Source organism: Hypanus sabinus, chromosome 4, assembly GCF_030144855.1.
Source record: "Hypanus sabinus isolate sHypSab1 chromosome 4, sHypSab1.hap1, whole genome shotgun sequence".
NCBI lineage: Eukaryota > Metazoa > Chordata > Chondrichthyes > Myliobatiformes > Dasyatidae > Hypanus > Hypanus sabinus.
This window is the reverse complement of record NC_082709.1, coordinates 116,626,265-116,653,499: the sequence shown is the minus strand read 5'-3', so window position 1 is coordinate 116,653,499 and position 27,235 is coordinate 116,626,265. Positions and strand designations below refer to the sequence as shown.

General features: G+C 44.5%; 1 protein-coding gene across 4 annotated transcripts in view; it reads left to right on the top strand.

The window, feature by feature from the left end:
- LOC132393135 (uncharacterized) overlaps positions 1 to 27,235 on the top strand; it is a 156,070-nt gene that overhangs the window by 49,125 nt on the left and 79,710 nt on the right. For all 4 annotated transcript variants that reach the window (XM_059968003.1, XM_059968004.1, XM_059968002.1 and 1 more), the window contains 3 exons: positions 19,479 to 19,565; positions 20,566 to 20,640; positions 25,319 to 25,420. In XM_059968003.1, coding sequence (XP_059823986.1) covers positions 19,479 to 19,565; positions 20,566 to 20,640; positions 25,319 to 25,420 — 264 coding nt within the window. The remainder of the gene's footprint in view (positions 1 to 19,478; positions 19,566 to 20,565; positions 20,641 to 25,318; positions 25,421 to 27,235) is intronic.

The window sequence follows — 27,235 nt, the reverse complement described above, 5'->3', positions numbered from 1 at the left end:
AGGGGCCTCACATGACAAAATTGCTAACTAACCCTTCCTCATTGCTCAATACCCAATCTAGAATGGCCTGCTCTCTAGTTGGTTCCTCGGCATGTTGGTTCAGAAAACCATCCTGCATATGTTCCAAGAAATCCTCTTCCTCAGCACCCTTACCAATTTGGTTCACCTAATCTATATGTAGATTGAAGTCACCCATTATAACTACTGTTCCTTTATTGCATGCATTTCTAATTTCCTGTTTAATGCCATCCCCAACCTCACTACTACTGTTAGGTGGCCTGTACACAACTCCCACCAGCGTTTTCTGCCCCTTAGTGTTATGCAGCTCTACCCATATCGATTCCACATCCTCCAGGCTAATGTCCTTCTTTTCTATTGCGTTAATCTCCTCTCTAACCAGCAATGCTACCCCACCTCCTTTTCTTTCCTATCTATCCCTCCTGAATATTGAATATCCCTGGATGTTGAGCTCCCATCCTTGGTCACCCTGGAGCCATGTCTCTGTGATCCCAACTATATCATATTCATTAATAACTATCTGCACATTCAGTTCATCCACCTTGTTAGGAATGCTCCTCGCATTGACACAAAAAGTCTTCAGGCTTGTTTTTACAACAGTCTGAGCCCTTATACAATTATGTTGAGAAGTGGCTCTTTTTGCTTTTTGCCCTGGATTTGCCTGCCTGCCACTTTTACTTTTCACCTTACTACTTTTTGCTTCTACTCTTATTTTACACCCCTCTGTCTCTCTGCACTTGTTCCCATCCCCCTGCCACATTAGTTTAAAGCCTCCTGAACAGCAGTAGCAAACACTCCCCCTTGGACGTTGGTTCCAGTCCAGCCCAGGTACAGACCGTCCTCTTTATACCGGTCCCACCTCCCCCAGAACTGGTTCCAATGCCCCAGAAATTTGAGACCCTCCGCCTTGCACCATTTTTCAAGTCGCATATTCATCTGAAATATCCTCCTATTTCTACTCTGACTAGCACGTGGCACTGGTAGTAATCCAGAGATTATTACCTTTGTGGTCCTACTTTTTAGTTTATCTCCTAACTCCCTAAATTCACCTTGTAGGACCTCATCCCGTTTTTTTTTACCTATATCGTTGGTACCTATGTGCACCACGACCACTGGCTGTTCACTCTCCCATTCCAGAGTGTCCTGCAGCCGCTCAGAGACATCCTTGACGCTTGCACCAGGGAGGCAACATACCATCCTGGAGTCTCGTTTACGGCTGCAGAAACGCCTATCTATTCCCCTTACAATCAAATCCCCTATCACTATAGCTCTCCCACTCCTTTTCCTTCCCTCCTGTGCCACAGAGCCACCAATAGTGCAGTGAACTCGGCTGCTGCTGCCTTCCCTTGATGAGACATCTCCCCCAACAGTATCCAAAACAGTATATCTGTTTAGGAGGGAGATGACCTCAGGGGACTCCTGCATTACCTGCCAACTGCTACGCTGTGTAGTGGCCATCCTTCCCTTTCTGCCTGTGTAGCCTTTACCTGCGGTGTGACCAACTCTCTGAACGTGCTACTCACGACTTTCTCAGCATCGCGGATGCTCCAGTATGAATCCAATCGCAGCTCCAGATGCTCAATGCGGTCTGCCAGAAGCTGCAGTTGGACACACTTCCTGCACACATAGTTGTCAGGGACACTGGAAGTATCCCTGATTTCCCACATGCTGCAGGATGAACAAACCACAGGGCCGATCTCAGCTGCCATGACCTACCCAATACTTGCCTCAACTTTTGAAACTTTCTTCTTTGAAAGGAACTTACCCGGCCTTACCTCACTTGGAGTGAAGTCTCAGCCTCTTCTCGTCGAAGCCTCGATTGCCCAATCAGCTGCTTTCTTCTGAGTCTGAGCTATTCAAATCTTGATTGTCTAATCTACGGCTTTCTGCTGAGCTATTCAAATCTTGATTGATTTGATTGCACAGTCCAACTGCCAAAACTGCCAGAATCTCTAGTCAAAGCCTCAAATCTCCACTCCTTCACTGGCCCACTCACTCACTGGCCGCTTTCCACTTGAACTTGAACTTGAACGCACGCGAGGTCATCAGTCGCCTAAAACGCAGTGATACCCTTGCTCTAGGGATCACTGGCTGGCCTCGGGTAACCGGCTGCCTCGCACGGACAGATGAGCGCTGCCTGTAAACCTGGTTAGCACACTGAATGTTCTTGGGGAACCCAGTGCTAAAAGATTCACAGACGACCTAATTCGTGCTCAGCGTTTTGTAAGTAACAGAACAGCTACCTTGCTGCAATCTATTGAAAGTCATCCCTCAGGCCAAACTTTTGTCGGCCGATAGACCCTACAGGGAGGGGGGTGGCGGGCGCGCACCCTGTCGCACTCCTCCTTGCTCTCCGGACTGCGACTGCCGAGGCCCCGGTACGGGGACCTCCGGCCCTGACCTTGTCCTTTCACCCCACCCATGACCAGCCGCACCTGGCCAAGGAGTCTGGCAGCCGGCGGGCGGGAGGCTGGAGTTTGGGCCAGGAGACTGTCTAATGAGGCAAAGAAGCACTCAAAACTGCTTCAGTACCTTGAGTCCAAGCTCCCCGCACTTAAAGACAAATCCGTTGAGTTTTTTAAGCATAAAAAAACATGAGCAAGCGGGACAGAGGCTAAGTGCTGAGAGCCACGTAAACTAAATTGCGGAATAGACTGAACATAAGGAACCTGTTTCGAGTATCGCTGTATTCCGGTTGTGTTTAACGCCCCCCCATCCTCCCGCCCCCCTCACCAACGGCCAGTCTGCAAGAATATTGTCAATATTAAAGCAGTCAGTGGTGCAAAAAAGGGTGGTGACCCCTGGTGTACATACATTATTTCTACTTCCGAGTTGCGGGGTTTTACTTCCGGTCTTTTCTGCCCGGTGCACATGCGTGTGACTAACCAATTTAGTAGGGTCGATCTTGCCTTTCACTGCGGCTGAGGTAGGGGATCTTGGGCTTAAAAAGGTTGGTGACCACTAATTTAAAGTATATGAGAGGATGTGTGTAGGTTACTGCAGATCGGGATCAGAAAAAAACAGAAGTTCTCTCTCCAGCACTCGTTGTTTGAGCACGTACAGACTTTTTAGTCAAACGTTTGTCTTAGTATACAGTATATATTTTACCTTTCTATGCATGTAAAACATTTAGGAAACGTATGTATTTCAATAATTAAACCACTGCGTTGCTTAGTAATAAATAGCTTAGTAGCTTTCATCGGGGCAGGGCCTTTCACATGCTCCATTATTCTCACTTTATCCTTTAAAATTGTTCTGATTATTGGCCAACTGTAGCCTAACGCTTTTCAAATGACTGATGGCGTTTCACCTCTTTCCGATCACTTTACTATTTCCACTTTATCATGATTGCTTTCCGTCAACAGAACAGAAACAGCAGCAGCAGTGGGCAGCAAGTCCTGAGCTCCACCAAGTCCTAAAGTCCACCGCACTGAGACAGGTTAAATAAGGGACTTGAGCATCCACGTTTTTTGGTATCCGCGGGGGATCCGGGAACCAATCCCCTGTGGATAAGGAGGGCCAACTGTACACTACATCTACTGCTCCCACCTTCATTAACGTGTTTAGTCACATCCTCAAAAAATTCAATCAGGTTCATAAGGCACGACCTGCCTTTGACAAAGCCATGCTGACTATTCCTGATCGTATTATACCTCTCCAAATATTCATAAATCCTGCCTCTCAGGATCTTCTCCATCAACTTACCAACCACTGAAGTAACACTCTGTTCTCATTGGTGGTGTGTTTGGTTTCTTCACTCAATTCAACAGCTTTCATTCAAGATCGGTATTATAAGATTGTGATCTTTTGAGCTCAATCTGCAGTTTCTTGGATGTCACAAGTTGTTGATTTTATCAGGTCCAGGTAATTTTGTTATATTATGCAGGGCTGAAGCACGTAGCATAAATCAATGTTACTCAAATGACACGTAACTTCATCTGCATTTTCGGTAGAAAATGCTGAGAAAGAGTGAGATCAGAGCTGGCAACTTTTCTGAGCTGTGTTTGGGATGGCAGTATTGGTGGAGTGAGTCTTGGTAGTAAGTATATACAATCTGATATCGTGACATTATAGGAAGGATGTGAGGAAAGAGTTCAGATAATGTTTTATTAGTGTGCTGCCTGGATTAGAGGGCATGAGCTGTAAGGGGTTAGACTGGTTTTATCTGGAGCAATGGAGACTGAGATGGGATTGTCGGAATATAAAGTTATGAGAGACATAAGAGTAGATGGCCAGAATCTTTTTCCCAGGTTCGACGTGCCTAGTATTCGAAAGCATGCATTTAAGATGGAAAGTGGAAATTTCAAAGGAGATGTTGGGGCAAGCGCTTTTTCAACAGTTACATTGCAGGATACCGGTGATGTACTGCCAGGTTAGTGGTGGAGGCAGATACAAAAAAGGCATTTAAGAGGCTCTTAGAGAGGCACATGTATGTGCAGAGGATCAGGAGGTGGGATATGGACCATGTGCAGACAAAGGATTAGGTATCTTGAGTTCAATTAGTTCAGCATGACAGTATGGCTGAAGGGCACCTGTGCTCTAAAGCTCTATGATATTATGCATCTGCTGATAGCCAAGGTGTCTAGGTGTAATATTAGAAGCATCTGACTTGGGCAAATGTCCTCCTTCCCAGTGCTTGTAGGTAAATCTCAGCTCAGGTTGCTCATGAATGTTAAGTCAACTATTATCCTGGTGCACTTCCAACATTACTGGAACAGAAATTCAATTATAGGGAGCACTAATGCAGAATTTATTTTGTTTGGTGCAACTTAACTATTTAACGATTGCTTTCCACATCTTAAAGTTGATTTCTCTTCATATAATGCATTTTCTCCATACTTTGCACCTATTCCCCTGTGGAATCTTTTATCCATTTAACAGGAAGGTTCACAAACTCATTGTTGGTTTTGACCTTGGATTTCCCCTCTGTATCTGTGACAAAGTGATTGACCTCCATTCCTAATACCTTCATTCGGACGGTCAAATTCCCAGCACTTGGCCGATATATATTCTAAATTCTTGTTATTCATGTAACTGTACAGATGTTTATTAAATGTTTGTGATATACCTGCCTCAACCACTTCCTTTGCAGATTGTTCCATATATCTACTACTTCTAAAAAAGAAGTTACCCCTTGGGTTCTTATTAAACCTTTCACCTCTAATCTTCAAATTATGTCCTCTAGTTTTCCACAACCCTGCCAAAAAGACCATTCACTCCATCTATGCGCCTATGATTTGTATATCCGAGATCACCCATCAGTTTCCCGTGCTCCTAGAAGTAAAGCCCCTGCCTGTCTAACCATCCCCTATAATTAAGTCCCTCAAGTCCTGGTAACATCCCTTTAATTTGTGGATGTGATTTTTCTATGGAAGTCTGAGTTATGATTTTTCCCCTTTGAGAATTAAAGATTTATTTCCCTTTCCAAGGATCACAGAACTTGGCTGGTTGTCTGGTTCAGTGTTTGTAATTGTAGATGGCAGTATTTTTGACATTCTTGAAGTCTTTATTTTTTTTCTGAACTTTATTAGCGGCTATGGCTGATTTTAAAATTAGGTGCCAGAAGCAGATGGTGTTTGACTTGGATCAGTTCTTTATGGATCTGTTCTGTAGATTTCTGTATCTTATCAAATTTTACACTCTTCCAGCTCTTATGGAGGTGGTATTTGTTACTAGAACTTTTTATTTCTGACACTAACTGGCCACAAAGATGATTACACTGTGATGACCCACTTCCTTTATACGGGGTCTGTGGGAGGAGCCACGGTCAGTGGGAGGAGCCACAGGAGCAGTCAGCAGTGGGGCGTGTCCAGACAGGTATATGTAGTTCACCACATTCACCCCCCCCCCCCCCCCTTTGTTTTAAAAGAGAGTCCCCATGGGGCGAAGTTTCTTACAAGTATATTTACAGGTTAAGTCTATCAGGTGGTCGAATCTGTTGCTGCGACCTACGTAGCACCGGCTGTGATTACATAGGTGCCGGTGGTGATTGCACCGGAGACGGTGGTTGTGCTGGTTCCGGCCTAACTGGAGGTTTCAGCCCACTAGGCGTCAGTGATCCCTCATGCGTGTGCGAGGCGCCTGGTATATGTGCGTGCGAGACGCCCGGTATAGGAGTGTCGTGAGGAGTCTGTGTAGCAAGCCGCTTACCTTTACGTTCACGAAGGTGTCCAATCCCTGGTCGTCCCGCCAGCAGCACCATCTGTCCTACCTCTCTGAATACACGACGGATGTCCGGTACGTCTCGGGTAAGGACAATGTTGTGGCGGACGCGCTCTCTCGCCCTAACATTCATGCCCTTTCCCAAGGGGTAGACTTTGAGGCGCTGGCAGAGGCGCTGCAGGCAGACGAGGAGATCCCTAGTTACAGACCTGCAGTCTCCGGTTTGCAGCTCCAGGACCTCCCCGTAGGCCCAGGTGAGAGGACCCTACTCTGTAACGTCACCACCGGCCAACCCCGTCCCGTCGTCCCGGCAGCCTGGTGGTGATGCGTTTTCGACTCCATTCATAACTTAGCACACCCCTCCATCAGGACAACCGTCCGGATGGTCTCCAGCAGGTTCGTTTGGCATGGACTCTGCAAGCAAGTCAGTGAATGGGCCAGAACGTGCATGCACTGCCAGACGGCCAAGGTGCAGCGGCACACCAGAGCTCTGCCGCAGCAGTTCCACCCCACCCACCGGTGTTTCGACCACATTCACATGGATATTGTGGGCCCCCTGCCAGTGTCTCGCAGAGCACAGCACCTCTTCACTATCGTGGACCGGTTCACCAGATGGCCAGAGGCGATACCGCTCACCGACACCACCTCCGAATCTTGCGCCCGAGCCCTGATCGCCTCCGGCAGAAGCGCCCAGTTCACCTCCAGCCTGTGGTCAGCTATGGCCAGCCTTTTGGGGACACAGCTGCACCACACAACTGCCTACCACCCACAGTTGAATGGCCTGGTGGAGCGTTTCCACCGTCACCTAAAGTCGGCTCTCATGGCCCGCCTGAGAGGAGCTAACTGTGGGTGGTAGGCAGTTGTGTTTGTACGAAGGGGCGGGCTTCGGCCACCGCTACAGCGGCCGGTGAGGGGCAGTTTACAGTGATCAGAAACAACGGGACCACGTTGGTGCTGGACGTTGGGGAGATAGAGGAGGTTTTCACGGTGGACCGACTCAAACCAGCCCATGTGGACGTGGCACAACCAGTCGAGTTTCCAGCACCGCGGCACAGTGGCCGACCTCCCAAACAGGTTCCGGCCCAGACTGTGGACATTGGGGGGTGTATCGCCGGTTCGGGGGTGGGGGGGGGTTTATGTGGCGATCCACTTCCTAGCGCACTCGAACCGGCTCACAAGTAGCCAGCGTGCCGGCATAAAGGCCAGTCCCAAAAGGGCGCCAAGTCTGCTTCACCAACAAAGGGAAAAGCCCGCGCGGGACTGTGAATACGTGCCCCCTACAGCATCCGCGCGCGGGACAGGACTGTGAATACGTGCCCCCTAAAGCATCTGCGCCCTGGGAGGGCGGGATCAGGGAGGCTTTAAAGCGTGACCGCGAAGTTCGAATAAAATCTTTTTTAACTGCAATTAACCAACTCCGTGTCGTTATTTCAGTGCTGCGTGTAGCACACCGGTACAACACTACAATAAGAGGAAGATAAAGGCTACCTTAGCCAGGGACTTGCATAAATAACCTTGAAGTGATAACCTGGATTATTCAATTATTGCTTAATAAACTTCATGTTGATGGCGTTTCATTATTTTGTGTTTGCAATCTTTATATTTTGGCTGACCTGAATGATGACTTTGGTTTTTTTGCAACTCAGAGTTCATTGGCTATTTCTGTTTACTGGAGCAAACAATTGGAGATAAAAGAGACATCCAGCTGCTGATGAGTTGATGAGTTCATGTAGCTGGCCAAAAGATAATTAGTTTAAACATTTTCAAACATGAATCCAATTAGGACCAATTTCTGTTGGCGTTTTCTTGCATTGTAAAAAGGGAAGAAGTTCTGAACCTCTGGAAATGGCCCTGTCATTCTGCCATAAGCGCAGATATGATTCTGCCCCTTTAGTGGGAAAACCTGTTGTGCCACTAAGCAAGCAGCAGCAAAGTTCATCCTGGCACCCAGAACTGGATTTGTCCAACTGCCACATCACTTTAAGATAAAGCAAGTTTTCTCTAGCCATTGTATGTTTATGGGGTTTTGGCATGCACAGAACTTTGTTTATGAAATACTTTGGGATGATTTTCTTTTCTCATTCCTTTCAATGGGTGACTTGTCATCAGCCAGCCTACTGTGATGTTTGGAGATCTGCCATAGGTCTTCTATCAAGTTGAACTGGTCATCACGTGTGTGTATTCTACTGATTGAAAATGAGCAGAAAAAATTTATCGGTACCACACCCACTTAAACTGTCAGTATTATTATATTTTAGAAAAATGTGCCAGATAGTCCTGATGAAGGGTCTCTGTCCGAAACGTCAACTGTGCTCTTTTCAATAGATGCTGCCTGGCCTGCTGAGTTCCTCCAGCATTTTGTGTGTATTGCCCAGATCTTTTTACATTTCTTTCCCACTCTCCCAAAGCCCGCAATGCATTGGGCCACTCAGCTCAATATAATAGACATTGGACTGTGATACAGTACTGCTGGATTCTTCTTACTTTCCAGGTTGCTTAGTAACAAGAAACATGACTGGCAAGGAAATTCCGTCCATCTGTTTCCATTCCTCTAAGATTGGGAGTGGATGAGGTGTTATATTTAGGATGCAGAAACGTGCTGCCCCTCTTTGCATCTTCAAGGCAGGTTTTAAGAAAGGTTTTGGAGATGGAGAGGAAGAAGAATTTGGAGAAATTTGGAAAATAACCATTGTGGTGAAGGGATATGTGTTTGGAGCATTCCTACGAGTGTGCTTTTTCTCTTGATGGTAATTTGTTCTGGCACTTTTAATTTATCCATATTAAAGTCTTTAGGTTTTGTACATGTGATGCTTTTTGAAATTGCTTTCTTGCTGTCTCCCTACTTATCTCCATCGTTCCATACAGGATCTGATGCAATTAAATTGTACCCTGGTTTAGTGACTGCTGTTTATTCTAAGCCTTAAGTAGGACTCCCTCCTCTGAGCAATATCATGGGAGATCAATGTGAATTAGATGGTGCTAACTCTGTCGTAATAATTAATTGTCAAAACTTAGGTAGAAAGTGCAGAGTTCAGGAGTTGAGATGTTATGCTGAAGTTCAATAAGAATTTGATAAGCCCAAATTTGGAGCATTGTGTGCAGTTCTAGTCACTTACATACAGGAAAGGCATCAATAACATTGAAAGAATATGGAGAAAATTTACAAGGTTGTTGGTGGGACGTGAGGACCTGAGCTGCAGGGAAAAATTGAACAGGTTAGGACTTCATACCCTGGAGTGTAGGTCAATGAGGAGAGATTTGCTAGTGGTATACAAAACTGTGAGAGGTGTGGATAGGGCAAATACAAGCAAGCTTTTTCCACTGATTTTGGGTGAGACTAAAACTAGAGGTGATAGGTTAAGGGTGGAAGTTGAAATATTTAAGGGGAACCTGAGAGGGGAGCTAATTTACTCATAAGAGAGGTGCAGGTGTGGAACAAGTTGCCAGTGGAAGTTTGTATGCAGGGTTAATAGCAACATTTAAGAGAAATGTGGGTAACTATATGGATGGGAGAGATTTTGAGGGCTGTGGTGTAGGTAAATGGGATTATGCAGAATAACATTTAGGCACAGACTAGATTAGCTGAAGGGCTTAATTCTGTGCTGTAACATTCTATGACTTTATTTGTCATTTTTCTTACATAACTAAATGTTGCCTTGCGTAATTTTGTGTGTAATTTGTGAAAATGGAGATTTCATAACATACTATGTTTACTGACTAGAATTAAAATGTGCCAATACTGCACATCCATTACAAGCTCTGGGGCTATTCTTGACTAGTATTCAATGCTTTCAGTATAATATGGCAGTATTTTTTCCAGAGCTGTATTTAACTAAGATTGAGAAGGTATAAGTTGGTGACAGTTTTGCAAGCCTTGCTGAAATAACAAACACAAGAGCTTTTACAGATGCTGGAAATTTTGAGCAATACATACAAAGTGCTGGAGGAGTCAGGAAGCATTTATAGAGGAGAATAAATCATTGGAATTTTGGGCCAAGACCCTTCATCAGGACTGGAAAGGAAGGGGGAGGCAGAAGCCAAAACAAGAAGATGGAGGAAGGGGAAGGAGTATAAACTATTAGGTGAAGGGTGAAACCCAGGTGAGTGGGTAGTGGGTGGATGGGAAAAGGGGGTTGTATTAAGAAGCTGGAAAGCGATAGGTGGAAGAGGTAAAGAGCTGAAGACGAAGTAATCTGATAGGAGAGGTCCATGTGGACCATGGAAGAAAGGAAAGGAGGCAGGGCACTAAAGGGAGTTGATGGCAGGTGAGGAGAATAGAAGAGATGAGAGGAAAACCAGAAAGGGGAATGGAAGAAGAGGAAGGGTGGAGGTATTACTGGAAATCAGAGTAATCGTTATCTTGGCATTAAAATTACTAAAAATTTTAAAGACCTGTATAATTTCCTTCCTCTAATTAATTATTGATATAATTATATAAATAAATGGTTGCCTATGCCAATGTCATTAATTGGTCAAATAAATGCTATAAAATGGTAATTTTACTGGAATTTTTATATACATTTCAAGCGGCTCCATCCTTTGCCCGAAAATGTTTTTTGATAGAATAGATTCCATGATCCTGTCATACGTTTGGAATAATAAAAGCTCCAGAGTGAACAAATCTTTATTGCAAAAGTCAAAAAAAGATGGAGGACTGGTGCTACCAAACTTCAGATTTTATTATTGGGCAATTAATATTTGTTGTATCTCCGTTTGGATTCACGGTGTAGATAACCAGGACTGTCCTTCATGGTTACTTTTGGAGGAAAATTTGGTAAGGGGGTTTTCTTTGGCTTCTTTACTGGGAGCTCCTCTTCCTCTTTCGTTCTCCAGGATAGATAGACAAGATCTTAGTCCTATTGTTAAACATACTTTTAAAATTTGGTTTCAGTTTCATAAATTTTTTGATTTAAATAACTTTGTACTCTCTAGTAATATCAATTTTAACTTTTTCTTTAAACCATCAACTCAAGATAAGGCTTTTTTAATATGGAAAACTAAGGGAATAAAAACTTTTAGATTTGTTTTTAGAGGACTGTTTAATGTCTTTTTTGCAGCTAGTGGATAAATATAATATATCTAATGCACATTGTTTTTAGATATTTACAAGTTAGGAATTTTTTACGTGATTTTTTACCGAATTATCCATTTGTTCATTTACCAAATATGATATATGCTATTTTTCAGCTTAAACCATTTCAAAAACGATTGATAGCCATTATATATAACCAGTTAATGAATGCATGTATGATGCCTAATGATAAGGTTAAACATGCTTGGGAAATGGAACTTCAGGATTCACTTTCAGATGATCAATAGAATAAAATTTATTATTTAGTTAATAATTCATCTATCTGCGCACATCACTCCCTAATTCAGTTTAAGGTAGTGCACAGGGCGTATATGTCAAAAGATAAACTAGCGCATATTTTTTTCTAATATAAGCCCCACCTGTGATAGATGTAACACTGAAGTGGCTACTCTAACTCGTACGTTTTGGTCCTGTACAAAAGTTAAATAATTTTTTGAGAGATGTTTTTAGAACGTTACCAAAAGTCATGGGTGTGGACTTACAACCTAATTCACTTACAGCAATCTTTGGGATTATTCCAAAGGAAGCAGGAAGTGTTCCTGCTTCTGCTCAACATGTGATAGCCTTTTCAACTTTATTGGTTAGGAGTTATATTGGAAAGATTCTAATCCACCTTCTGTTTTTCTTTGGCTCTCCTCTATTATGTCCTGTTTAAGTTTGGAGAAAATTAGAAGTTGGGTGTTTGATACATCTTTTAAATTTGAGCAAACCTGGCAACCTTTTATTCAATATTTTCAAATGATTTAATTTTTTTTCTTTTTTTAGGTAATTTTTTTTTCTTTCTTTCTCTCTCTTTTTTTCCCTCTTTCTCCGCGAAGGATCAGAGCTGACCAGAAGGATGTTTTCTTTTTTCTTTTGTAATTTTATTCTCAAGTGGACTGCCCAGTCCCTTTTTTTTGTTTTAGATTGGTTTAGGGGGAGGGGGTCTCTTTATTATAAAAAATTTCCACTTTTTTTTTTGTATGAATTGCCAAGAGGAGTTGTGGTTCTTTGTTTATACACAATAGTCTAATATTATGTTTACATGATTTTGACAGTATACATCCCTTTTGTTGTTTGTACATTTATTGCTTTATGTATTTGATGTAACTTATATAGACAATAGGTGCAGAAGTAGACCATTCGGCCCTTTGAGCCTGCACCGCCATTCTGAGATCATGGCTGATCATCTACTATCAATACCCAGTTCCTGTCTTGTCCCCATATCCCTTGATTCCCCTATCCATAAGATACCTATCTAGCTCCTTCTTGAAAGCATCCAGAAAATTGGCCTCCACTACCTTCCGAGGCAGTGCATTCCAGACCCCCACAACTCTCTGGGAGAAGAAGTTTTTCCTTAACTCTGTCCTAAATGACCTACCCCTTATTCTCAAACCATGCCCTCTGGTACTGGACTCTCCCAGCATCTGAAACATATTTCCTGCCTCTATCTTGTCCAATCCCTTAATAATCTTATATGTTTCAATCAGATCCCCTCTCAATCTCCTTAATTCCAGCGTGTACAAGCCCAGTCTCTCTAACCTCTCTGCGTATGACAGTCCAGACATCCCAGGAATTAACCTCGTGAATCTACGCTGCACTTCCTCTATAGCCAGGATGTCCTTCCTTAACCCTGGAGACCAAAACTGTACACAATACTCCTGGTGGTCTCACCAGGGCTCTGTACAAATGCAAGAGGATTTCCTTGCTCTTGTACTCAATTCCCTTTGTAATAAAGGCCAACATTCCATTAGCCTTCTTCACTGCCTGCTGCACTTGCTCATTCACCTTCAGTGACTGATGAACAAGGACTCCGAGATCTCTTTGTATTTCTCCCTTACCTAACTCTACACCATTCAGATAATAATCTGCCTTCCTGTTCTTACTCCCAAAGTGGATAACCTCACACTTATTCACATCAAATGTCATCTGCCAAGTATCTGCCCACTCACCCAGCCTATCCAAGTCACCCTGAATTCTCCTAACATCCTCATCACATGTCACACTGCCACCCAGCTTAGTATCATCAGCAAACTTGCTGATGTTATTCTCAATGCCTTCATCTAAATCGTTGATGTAAATCATAAACAGCTGTGGTCCCAATACCGAGCCCTGTGGCACCCCACTAGTTACCACCTGCCATTCTGAGAAACACCCATTCACCGCTACCCTTTGCTTTCTATCTGCCAACCAGGTTTCTATCCATGTCAATGTCTTCCCCCCAATGCCATGAGCTCTGATTTTACCCATCAATTTCCTATGTGGGACCTTATCAAATGCCTTCTGAAAATCGAGGTACACTACATCCACTGGATTTCCCTTGTCTAACTTCCTGGTTACATCCTCAAAAAACTCCAATAGATTAGTCAAGCATGATTTGCCCTTGGTAAATCCATGCTGGCTCAGCCCAATCCTATCACTGCTATCTAGATATGCCACTATTTCATCTTTAATAATGGACTCTAGCATCTTCCCCACTACTGATGTTAGGCTGACAGGACAATAATTCTGTTTTCTCCCTCCCTGCTTTCTTAAAAAGTGGGATAACATTAGCCATTCTCCAATCTTCAGGATCCAATCCTCAGGAACTGATCCTGAATCTAAGGAACATTGGAAAATGTTTACCAATGCATCCGCAATTTCCAGAGCCACCTCCTTTAGTCCCCTATGATGCAGACCATCTGGATCTGGGGATTTGTTAGCCTTCAATCCCATCAGTCTACTCATCACTGTTTCCTTCCTAATGTCAATCTGTTTCATTTTCTCTGTTACCCTATGTCCTTGGCCCATCCATACATCTGGGAGATTGCTTGTGTCTTCCCTAGTGAAACTTCTCCTCTGATTTGTATCTATTCACTTTTTTTAAAAAAAAATCAATTTAAAAAAAATTGGAAATGAAATGAAAATGGGAAATTGACGTTTGTGCCATCAGGCTGGAGGCTAACCAGATAAAAAATGAGGAGTTACCTCTCCAGCGTGAGTGTACCCTCAATGTGGCAATAGAGGAGGCCATGGACCAACATGCAGAATGGGAAGTAGCATTGAAATGAGTGGCCACTGGGATATCCTGCCTTTTGTGGTGGAAATAGAAAAGGTGCTCAACAAGGTAACCCCTCATGAACTGGGTAGCCCCTTCCTTTCCAGTGCTGCCGAAGGATCTCAGCCCAAAATGTCATCTGTTTATTCCCCTCCATAGGGGACTGCCCGACTTGCTCAGTTCCTCCAGCACTTTGAGTATTTGCTGAAATAACAGTTTTCCACTATTGCCCTAAAATCTGAAGTAATCATTACTCTCAGGCTGCCAAGAAGAGATTATGAACCAACTGTTTCAGTCCTTGAAAGCAGTAATTATTGTCCAAAATCCTTCAATGTGTCTATACAGTAACGGGACTGTGATACAGTGATTGGAATGTGAAATGCTATGAAACTGATCAAATCTCGCTGTTTACTTGGACTTGGTCTTCTTGATCTTGGGCATGTGAGATCCATCCTCCACCTCCAACAATGGACAAGAAAATCTGACCAGAGAGGTCATAAAGATACTTGCGAGAGGTATTACAATAAGTACACTGTGATGGATAATTCCCCACTCCATCACTTTGATTACTGATCTTTGGTTTATGCATCTCAATTGCTGTTCTAGAAAAGATTTTAATGGCGAAAATTAAATGATCAGATTCACTGAGTCTCCTGAATGGGGGAAAAAATTGGCAGCCTTGTATTTTGACATATTGTGGCGACCCATTTCCTGGCACATCCGAACCGGCTCACAATTAGATAGCCTACGGGGGTTTGCGAGCACAGAGCTTTGGAGCCTCTGCGCCACGGGGGGCAGGTTGAGGGAGGCTTAAAAGTGAGGCTGAGAATTTTGAATAAAGTTTTTCCTTCGACTGCAGTTACCGACTCCGTGTCGTAATTTTAGCGCTGCATGTAGCACACCGCTACAATTGGTGACCCCGACAGTCCAAACGATTTTTGGACCAGAAATGACCGACGCCACCTCTGTTCATGCGGTTTCATTGAAACTGCCGGATTTCTGGACACAGCGACCGAACCTATGGTTCCAGCAGGCTGAAGCCCAATTCCACGTTCGCCAGATCACCTCAGAAGACACCCGCTACTACTACGTGGTGAGCTCCCTCGACCAGGACACAGCGGCCCAGGTCGCGGAGTTCGTACAGTCGCCCCCGGTAGACGGCAAGTACACGGAATTCAAAGCCCTGCTCCTCAGGACTTTCGGACTCTCACGGCGCGAGCGGGCTGCCCGTTTACTGCACCTGGATGGCTTGGGAGACAGACCTCCATCGGCTTTAATGAATGAGATGTTGTCTCTGGCCAGAGGACACAAGCCCTCCCTCATGTTTGAGCAGGCATTCCTGGAGCAACTGCCCGAGGACATACGCCTGCTGCTGTCCGACGCGGATTTCAGTGACCCCCGGAAGGTGGCAGCCCGGGCGGACTTGCTGTGGAACGCCAAAAAGGTGAGCCGGGCGTCCATCGCACGGATCTCCCAGCCACGCTCCCAGCAGCAAACCAGTCCAGGCCCGGCCGCAGAGCCCGCCAACCCCAGGGGCAGGGGTGGGGGGCCCAACCAACACTGGTGCTTCTACCACCAGCGGTGGGGCACAGAAGCCCGCCGTTGTCGCCCACCCTGCAAGTTCCCGGGAAACGCCAGGGCCAGCCACCACTGATGGCTACGGCGGCTGGCCATCGGGATAGCCTCCTGTATGTGTGGGATAAAAGGTTGGGACGCCGGTTTTTGGTCGATACTGGTGCCGAGATCAGCGTTTTACCTCCGACGAGTTACGACACCCGCAGCAGGGCACCGGGTCCCCCCCTGAGGGCCGTGAACGGCAGCACAGTAAGGACCTATGGCACCCATCAGGTGCAGCTACAGTTCAGCTCCAGCCAGTTCACGTGGGACTTCACACTGGCCGCCATAGCCCAACCGCTTCTGGATGCGGATTTTTTGTGGGCTCACAGCCTACTGGTCGACCTGCCCAGGAAGAGACTGGTACACGCCGAGACCTTTCAGACGTTCTCCCTGGGTGCAGCCCAGTTGCCAGCCCCTCACCTCGGCTCCATCACACTGTCCGACAACGACTTCACTAGGGTCCTGGCGGATTTCCCATCGGTTCTGGCACCGCAGTTCATAGCGGCCATGCCCCGACACGGCGTACAGCACCACATCCCGACCCAGGGACCACCCCTTCACGCCCGCGTTCGGCGGCTTCCCCCGGACAAGCTCCGACTGGCAAAGGAGGAGTTCCAGAGGATGGAGGAATTGGGGATCATCCGACGGTCAGACAGCCCTTGGGCCTCCCCCCTGCACATGGTGCCCAAAGCGACGGGAGGCTGGAGGCCGTGCGGCGACTACCGCAGGCTGAACGAGGCTACCACACCGGACCGCTACCCTGTGCCGCACATTCAGGACTTTGCAGCAAACCTGCACGGTGCACAGATCTTCTCCAAGGTAGACCTCGTCCTCGTCCATCAAATCCCAATGCATCCTGACGACGTCCCCAAAACGGCTCTCATCACCCCGTTTGGCCTTTTCGAGTTCCTCCGCATGTCGTTTGGCCTGAAGAATGCCGCACAGACGTTCCAGCGGTTAATGGACGCAGTGGGGCGGGACCTGGACTTCGCGTTCATCTATTTGGACGACATCCTCATAGCCAGCAGCAGTCGTCAGGAGCATCTGTCCCACCTCCGTCAACTCTGTGCCCGACTGAGTGAGTACGGTCTTACAATCAACCCCGCCAAATGCCAGTTCGGACTCGATGCCATTGACTTCCTGGGCCACAGGATTACTAAAGACAGAGCAACCCCTCTGCCCGCTAAGGTAGATGCGGTCCGCCACTTCCCCCGACCCACCACGATCAAAGGCCTTCAGGAATTCGTAGGTATGGTCAATTTCTACCACTGCTTCCTCCCTTCAGCTGCCCGGATCATGCGCCCCCTGTTCGCCCTGATGTCGGGTCCGAGCAAGGACATTACCTGGGACGAGGAGTCCGCCGCCGCTTTCGTTCAACCGAAGGAAGCTTTGGCGAACGCCGCAATGCTAGTACAGCCCAGAATGGACGCCCCTACTGCCCTCACAGTGGACGCATCAAACACAGCAGTCGGTGGGGTGCTGGAGGAACTCATCACAGGTCGCTGGCAACCCCTGGCGTTTTTCAGCAAACACCTGCGGCCACCCGAGCTCAAGTACAGTGCTTTCGACCGGGAACTGTTGGCGCTCTACCTGGCAATCCGGCATTTCAGATACTTCCTAGAAGGTCGGCACTTCACCGTGTTCACGGACCACAAACTGCTTACCTTTGCTTTTACAAAAGCGTCCGACCCCTGGTCGTCCCGCCAGCAACGCCACCTGTCCTACATCTCTGAATACACGACGGATGTCCGGCACGTCTCGGATAAGGACAATGTCGTGGCTGATGAGCTCTCTCGCCCTACCGTTCATGCCCTTTCCCAAGGGGTAGACTTTGAGGCACTGGCAGAGGCACAGCAGGCAGATGAGGAGATTCCGAGTTACAGAACTGCAGTCTCCAGTTTGCAGCTCCAGGACCTCCCCGTGGGCCCGGGTGAGAGGACCCTACTCTGTGACGTCGCCACTGGCCAGTCCTGTCCCGTCATCCCGACATCCTGGCGGCGCCGTGTTTTCGACTCCATTCATAACTTGGTGCATCCCTCCATCCGGACGACTGTCCGGATGGTTTCCAGCAGGTTCGTTTGGCACAGACTCTGCAAACAAGTCAGTGAATGGGCCAAAACGTGCATGCACTGCCAGACGGCCAAGGTGCAGCGCCACACCAAAGCCCCACCACAGCAGTTCCATCCCGCGCACCGGCGTTTCAACCACATTCATGTGGATATCGTGGGCCCCCTGCCAGTGTCGCGCAGAGTGCGGCACCTCCTGACTATCGTGGACCGGTTCACAAGATGGCCAGAGGCGGTCCCGCTCACCGACACCACCTCCAAATCTTGCGCCCGAGCCCTGATCACCACTTGGATATCTCGCTTTAGTGTACCGGCCCACATTACCTCCGACAGAGGCGCCCAGTTCACCTCCAGCCTGTGGTCAGCTATGGCCAGCCTTTTGGGGACTCAGCTGCACCACACAACTGCCTACCACCCACAGTCGAACGGGCTAGTGGAGCGTTTCCACCGTCACCTGAAGTCGGCCCTCATGGCCCGCCCGCGAGGAGCCAACTGGGCGGATGAGCTTCCCTAGGTCCTACTCAGCATCCGCACAGCGCCCAAGGACGACCTGCACGCCTCGTCAGCCGAGTTGGTATACGGCGCGCCCCTGGTCGTCCCCGGGGAGTTCCTACCAGCCCCACGGGGGCAAGAGGAAGATCCCGCAGCAGTCCTGGGCAGACTACACGAGAAGCTTGGTAACCTGGCCCCCATATCCACTTCACAGCACGGGTGGAACCCGACCTGCGTACCCAAAGACCTGCAGAACTGTAAGTTTGTGTTTGTACGAAGGGGCGGGCATCGGCCACCGCTGCAGCGGCCATACGAGGGGCCATTTATGGTGCTCCAGAACAACGGGTCCACGTTCGTGCTGGACGTTGGGGGGAAAGAGGAGGTTTTCACGGTGGACCGCCTCAAACCGGCCCATGTGGACCTGGCACAACCGGCCGAGTTTCCGGCACCTCGGCGCAGAGGCCGTCCTCCCAAGCAGGTTCCGGCCCAGACTGTGGACATTGGGGGGTGTATCGCCGGTTCTGGGGGGGGGGGGAGGGGGTTATGTGGCGACCCATTTCCTGGCACATCCGAACCGGCTCACAATTAGATAGCCTATGGGGGTTTGTGAGCACAGAGCTTTGGAGCCTCTGCGCCACGGGGGGCAGGTTGAGGGAGAGGCTTAAAAGTGAGGCTGAGGATTTCGAATAAAGTTTTTCCTTCGACTGCAGTTACCGACTCCGTGTCGTAATTTTAGCGCTGCATGTAGCACACCGCTACAATATAACTTAGCTCTTTTTGACATATGGTGCATAGAAATTCTGTTAAGCAGTACACTTTTTGCAACTTTACAAAAATAATCAGTATACTTTACTGACTGTAGCAATTGTTACTTGACATGTCATGCAGATAATTGGCTTGCAGAATCATTACAGTTCTACCTTCAGAAATTACAGTGTTAAGTAACACAATCTCCTCACATGTAATTCAGTGCTTAAAGTATTTCAGTATGTTACTTATATTTTTATTTATCCAGGTGAGGTCACCTGCATTAAGGAGACTATCAGATGATGAAGATTATGAAGAGTACTATGATGAGGAATCTGATGCAATGCCAGATAATGTAAGTAGGAATCTGTGTAATAATTTTTATTGCCACGCTTTTAGTTGCTTCTCCCAAACCACCTTCCGTGCCTCAATATCTGTTCTTAGAATGACCTTACTTGTAATTTTTTACTTAAACTATTAAATGGCTTGGAATATCTTCTGCATTAGAAATGCTGAGACATTAAAAATATAATATGTGTGACCAACTGCAGATAGGTAGTAAATGTTGACCTTGCAAGTGGATCTCACCTTTCATGTAAGTATAAATCGCTCTCTTAAAATTAAAGGGACAGTTGAAGGTATGAGTGATGTAAATTGTGAGAGGTGTAGATAGGCTAACTGCAAGCAAAGTTTCTCCACTAAGGTTGAAAGTAAGATTTCATAGAAATTTATGACGGTCCTTCATCTTTTTTTGTGCTACACAAACTTAAAACATAAGACATAAGGGTGTGCACCTGAAATCGATCTTTGCTTATTTACTCTATGCAAAGTATGGTTTGCTTCCCCATATAATAATGTAACTCAGCTGTGGCCTTTCAGATGGTTCCTGAAGGGGTTGCTGTGGACTATAATCATTAAACCCCAGTCCACAACTTGATCATCGTTGCCACTTCCCTAAACCTTGATATCAATTGCTCCCTCCAGATCTTCATGCTCCACTCTGTTTTTGTCCTTTACCCACTTCCCGGTCTCTCCCTTCGTCCATGTTGTCCAAGATACTTTCAGATGTGAGTTCCTCTTGACATAGGACTGGAGCTTCTGTAAAAGATTCATGTGGCAATTTACAAGCCCAAATCCTTACTCCTTGAATGGGAAACTGTATTCCAAGGGAGAGCTCGGTAATTTTGAGAACTAGCACTTGATTCTCCTTAGAAGGAGATGCACTTGGCTTTTCAAAGCTAGAATTTCTGCTGTTGGGGTATTATGTTTAGAGTGTGGTGTTTCATCAATTTAAATGTATACAGAGAAAAATTAGGTAAGCAAAATACTAATACAGTTTTTCTTTAATTAATCAGGTTAGTGACTTGTCAGATAGTTCTGAAAATTTAGGTCAGCAAACCTCACTGATGGAAGTTATCAACTATTGTCAGGTAAGGAGGCATAAAGGGCCTCAACTCTCTCAACTTTGTTAATAGCCCTGAGCCGAATGTCTTAAATAATTAAAAGTTAATGTTTTGTTTCCCTGTATGTCCTGTGCATGATGAACATTTGACCAAATGCATTCTTAAAGCAGCTGCCTTCTGCAATGTGTACCTACTACTGTACATCCTTACTCTTCAACTTACTAAACTTTCACCACAGTACAAAAGGGGCAGAGTGCTTGTGGGACAATTCAAAACCAGTGTCAATGATGTGAGACTAGAGTTTGTCTTTGTAAAACATATTTTCTTCACTTAAGCTCTGCGTGTGAGAGCTAGCTAGCTTCAATTTGTTCTTGACTGATTCAGTTAATTTATATCCCATGAAGTACATATAAACACATTTCTCTCTTTTGGGATTTGATATTTTATTTTCAAAATATTACACTTTGCATGACAAGACATTTGTTCAGTGCAGGTTACATCACAAAACAAATGTTTGGATAATACAGTGGCTGAATATTAACTTTTGGTTTGCCCATTACACCACTGTAATTTATACTCGTGTTGGAATTTTAGGATGCTAGTAATGGAGGAGAAATGTGGTCTGCCAATAAGCCAGCTGTGTACATCATTAAAGAGCAATGCAAAGTTTGTTGAATCAGAATTTGCAGTTGGGTTATTTATGCAGACTTATTAATCTTTGCTGATGTTTACATATAACTGTTTTCCCTTTCTGCATCTCATCTCTGTTAATGTAGAATGTTCCAATTACTTCTGTTCCTATTGGAATTGTTTAGATTCCCTTGCTGCCTCTCTGCTTCTGTGGGACTATTCCCCACTCTCTCTCACCCCCTCTCTCCCACACACTCTGCCCTTCACATGTACCCCCTTCATATGCACCCCGTTCTCCCCCACCCCCCACCCCGCCTCTCTCAGCCAGGTGGTGAACATCAGCAGGACCCTGAGGTTAGTTAACAACTGTTACCAGGAGCAGGACCAGGTGTAGGCCATCTGTCCCATTGAGCCTGCTCCGCTATTCAGTAAGATCATTGCTGATCTGGCCAAGGACTCAGCCTCACCTACCTGCCTTTTCCCCATAACCCTTAATTCCCTACTATGCAAAAATCTATCTAAATTTAAAACTGTGTCTTAAATATTTTTAATGAGGTAGCCTCTACCGCTTCTCTGGATAGAGAATTCCTCAGATTCACTACTGTCAGCGTTTCTCCTCATCTCCATCCTAAATCCATTCCCCTAAATCTTGACCCCCTAGCTCTTGTCTCACTTACCAGTGGAAACAACTTTCCTACGTCTGTCTTATCTATCAATTTCATAAATTTTATTTGTTTCTATAAGATCCCCTCTCATTCTTCTGAATTCCAGCTGCATCTCTGTCTGGTATGGGAATTGCAAGGCATCTGATCACAAGGAAGATTGTGAGGACTGCTGAGAGGGTCACTGGGGTCTCTGTACCATCTATCAGAGATGTTTATCAGGAACACCGTGTACTCCCTTAGTATTGTCAATGGTCTGTCCAACAATCTCTTTGATCTCCTACTATGCATCCCAGTGTACTGAAAGAAATGGCAGAGGTTATAGTTGAGCCTTTGGTTATAATTTACCAAAATTCTTTGGTCTCTGGGCAGGTCCCAACAGAATGGAAGAAGGCAAATGTTTTGCCACTTTTCAAAATAAGATGTAGACAAAAGGCAGGTAACTATAGGTCAGTTCATTTAACATGTGTAGTTGGGAAAATGCTTGTCGCTATCGTTAAAGAAGAAATAGTGAGGCATCTGGGAAGAAATGGATCCATCAGGCAGATGCAGTATGGATTCAGCAAAGACAGATCATGATTGACAAGCTTACTGGAATTCTTTGAGGATATAACAAGTGCAGTGGATAGAGGGGAACAGATGGATATTATTTACTTGGATTTCCAGAAAGCATTCAATAAGGTGCCACATCAAAGACGTATTTATAAGGTAAGGATGCATAGAGTTAGGGGTGATGTATTAGCATGGATAGAGGATTGGTTAACCAATACAAAGCAGAGAGTTAGGATACAAGCTATTTCTGTTTTTGGCAATCAGTGGTGAGCAGTGTGCCATAGGGATCAGTGCTGGACCTGCAAATGTTCATTAATGATTTGGAAGAGGGAATCAAGTGTAGTGTATCTAAGTTTGCTGATGACACTAAATTGAGTGAACAAGCAAATTGTGCAGAGGATATGGAGATTCTGCAGAGAGATATAGATGGGTTAAGTGAGTGGGCAGGTAGAGTACAATATTGGTAAATGTGAGGTCATCCACTTTGGAAAGAAAAATGAAAGAGCAGATTATTATTAAAATGGTAAAAAAAAACTGCTGCATGCTGATGTGCAGAGGGACGAATCACAAAAGGTTGGTTTGCAGGTGCAGTAGGCTATCAAGAAGGCATATGGAATGTTGGCCTTCGTTGCTAGAGGAATTGCATTGAAGAGCAGGGAGGTTATACTGCAACTGTACAGGGAACTGGTGAGACCACATCTTGAGTACTGTGTGTGGTTTTCGTCTCCTTACTTGAGGCAGGTTTCACTGGCTTTGGAGGCGGTGCAGAGGAGGTTCGCTAGGTTGATTCCAGAGATGAGGGGGTTAGACTATGAGGAGAGATTGAGTTGCCTGGGACTGTACTCGCTGGAATTCAAAAGAATGAGAGGAGATCTTATAGGCACATGTAAAATTATGAAAGGAATAGATAAGATAGAGGTAAGAAAGTTGTTTCCACTGGTGGGTGAGACTAGAACTAGGGGACATAGCCTCAAGATTCAGGGAAGTCAATTTAGGACGGAGATGAGGAGGAACTGCTTTTCCCCAAAGAGTAGTGAATCTGTGGAATTCTCTGCCCAATGAAGCAGTGGAGACTACCTGAGTAATTATATTTAAGACAAGGTTGGATAGATTTTTGCATAGTAGGGAATTGAGGGTTATGGAGAAAAGGCAGGTAGGTGGAGATGAGTCCATGGTCAGATCAACTATGATCTTATTGAATGTTAAAGCAGGCTTGACAGGCCAGATGGCCTAGTCCTGCTCCTATCTCTTATGTTCTTATCAGGCAGGAGGTATCATAGTGTTAGGACAGGAACTGTTAGGATGGGAAACAGCTTCTTCCCCCAGGCTGTAAGACTACTGAACTCCTTGCCACTACCCAGGTCTCATCACTTGTGAAGCACCAATAGCATTATTCTGCTTACTTTTTAACTTGTGTCATAAGTGGCACCTTATTATTTGTTAATTTACTTGTAGTAATATTACTTTATGTATTATGTGTGTGAGTGATATATACTTTGTTGTGAACCTTGGTTTGGAGGAACATTGGCAGCGTACACGTGTATGGTTGAATGTCAATGAACTGAATTGGAATTGAACTTGTTTTACTATATGATCCTTTGAATTGTATTGTACAAACAATATAACTTGTGTAATTGATATGGAGCTTTTTGATCCAATTTGCAGAAAATCTATCAGAAATATTTAATAACTCAACAAAAATGTATTCACTTAATTCTGCTTCTCTCCCATTTTGCAGAATTTCCCTCTACAATACTTAGAAATTATTATTAAACTTATTTTCATCTTTCTTTCATGGAATCTATTTCAAAGGTTAACAATAAATTTGGCAGAAGAATAGAAACATTTGGATACTTGTAATGGAGTTGATCTATTTTTCTGTCGAAGCTCAGGCAAGCACTTTCAGAAAATGGTTCTCCATTGCTTATAATAGTAATGCGTCATTCTTAGGGTAGTTAAAAGAACTCTCTTGTAAATAAACCCCAATAATTGCCTCTAACAATTTTCTACACATATTATCACTATAGTTACAATTTAAAGTTAAAATGTTAAAGTCATTGATGAAATAATAGAGATGTCAAAATTATGTTTGCATTGGCTATCTAGTTGTTCAGGAAAATGTCTTAGATTGTTTATATTCAGTTAGTATTTTGTTGATTCCTTGGCAAATCCTGCAGTACTGGTGACTCTGTTTTCCTAACATCTGTTCTATAGAAAACTTAACTGATTCCCATGATACCTTTTAAACTTGCAGGCATTATTGGAAAAATAATTATGTAACTGAGTAATTTTTTGCATCTTAAAAAGAATAAATTTGTTTGGAGTATTAACTGGAATAAGATCCAAAGTTCTGGAAAACCTGCCAGAGCAGCACCACCAAAGTTTTGATTTGCAAAGTTAACAGTAAGTTTTATAAAATGTATTTAACATCCTATTCAAACTTGTAACTTGCTTCACTTACAGTAATTTGATGATCAAGGGAAAAAACTAGTTCACTACCACCCATTTTCTGCCATCCATTGTCATACCTTCCATTGTCATAACATAGGGGTGATTCTATAATTCATAATTTAATTTCCAATCTCTTCTCACAGCCAACTGAAAACTTGGAAAATCCAATTCTAAATGGGACCTGAAGCCTGCGTACAAAAATATAATCTTGGTTCATTTGCTTCATTCTTGGTGGGTTGATCATAGCTGGGTGAGTGGTGGTATTCTGTGTTTCGGTAAAGAGCTAGATTGGGAAATAACTCTTCTTAACGTTTTGCAACCAAGCAGCAAAGTGTGAAAATCAGAACCAAGAAATGACTAAATAAAAATTTCTTTCTTCTTTATTATGATTGTTTTTTATATTTACACAGGTTATATATTCTGCTATCCGAAGATTGGACAGAAAAGTGGAAGTGATTCAAAGAAAAGTATCTAATCTGCGTCAAGGAAAAACAAGATACTTCACGAAACAAGTGAGTATAACTTTTATGAAAAGTATCAGGGTCCAGCTGCAAGTTTTAAAACTGGATGCAACTTTACTTAGTGTTTACTCCTTTCAACTGATGTTAATGTATTTGCTGAAAATGTGACCAGGCAATTAAGGTCCTAATCTTTGAGCTAATCTCAGTTTGTTGCCTCTACAAATGCACCTGCTCCACCTCCTCCTATTCCTTTGTTTTCTTGGTTCCTTCTCAGATAACTTGAAATGACCCCCCACCACCTGCCTCTCCAGAGAGTGGCCTCATCTTTGTTAATGTGGTCACGCTTGCCAATGTATGAATCAGGTGTACAAAGTGCTTGGCTGCAGATTGTTGTTGGAAACGTAGGCCTCCTTTTAGGAGTTTGCTTGTGAGATGGGATGTTAGAGCTGCCCTCTTTATCCCACTACCTGACAAAGAACAGCAATTCTGCCAGCCCCATCTTGCAAGCTTAAGACATCTTCCCCACTGTTTAAGCATCTCATCATTATTTAAAATCCTCATTCCCATTGCCAACATAATTTTATGCAAATAACCTCATTGTTTTCTACTGTTAGTCTAAGCGCTGAGCAATTCTTATCATCATTGATTTCAACTTCAAGTTCAATTATCCTATCCTTCTCTCCTCTGAAGTCCTTCTCCTTCCTTCTGCATATAACCCAGCTCCATCTGTATACGTGACATTGATTCTGCCATTCCATGTGGATTCTATAATCCCGTTATGTCAGTCACAAATATGACCAACTCTAATAATTTCCCTGTTCATCTTTCTTTACATCTATTCCCTTACATGTAACAAGTACTTTCATCTTCTTCAGTAAATGATGGTATAAAGCTGTTGAATATTAATATCAACAAAGCTGGTAGACTTGATGGTTGGGGCAAAAATGTGCCTGGAGTAGATATTGCCAGCTCCGGATAGCCTGAGCCTCAGATTGTTAAAAGAGGTAGAGGTGGCAAAAGAAATGAATGTTTTGTAGATATGAAGATTAGGCTAGAAAATTAGAAGGTGGAACATGTAACATTTTTTTAATAACTATTGTTTAGTATCAGTAGTAGATAATTCTTTTGATCCAACAATCAGGGAACATAAATCAACATGCATATTGAAAGGGGTTAAATTAATTAAGGAGAATGAGCATAATTTCTTAAGGGCAGATTATATTTGACTAACCTAATTGAATTATTTGAAGTAACAGAGAAAAGGGATTATAAAAATTAAATGGATATTGCCCATAGCAGATGTTACTGAAATAAGAGGGTGATTGTTGGCTTGGACAAAGAAAAGCTCAATGGTAAAAGCAAAGTGTCATTGGAAAATCTATGGTTTATAAACTGGGGGATGAAGACAATAGTGCTCACAAGTAACTGTGTTAAAACCACTTTTCTTTCATTGAGAATAGAGTCCTCGTCTCCATTCTTTAAATCGGGTTCACAACCTTTTTTATGCCATGGACCAATATCATTGAGCAGTCAGCAGACCACAGGTTGGGATTCCCTCCTTTAAATACTTTATCTATCCAGTCATAGCTGGAGAATTATCTGCACTGGCTTCGTAGCATTTTCCCATGCTGTTATCTCCAGAGTCCTTCAGGTGCCTGCCCTTTGGATTCTCCTATTTCTCATCCACAAGCTGCTCTTTTTGTCAGTTCCATTCATGCCTGACTCTTGGTTTTCAATGAAGAGCAGTCTTTGCTTTAAGAAGGCCAGTTTCTTGGAGGACATCCTGTGCCAAGACTTCAAGCAATGTTTTATTAATGTAAAGATTTGTCTTTGAATGGCTACTTCCATTTGTTCAACTTGCAAATA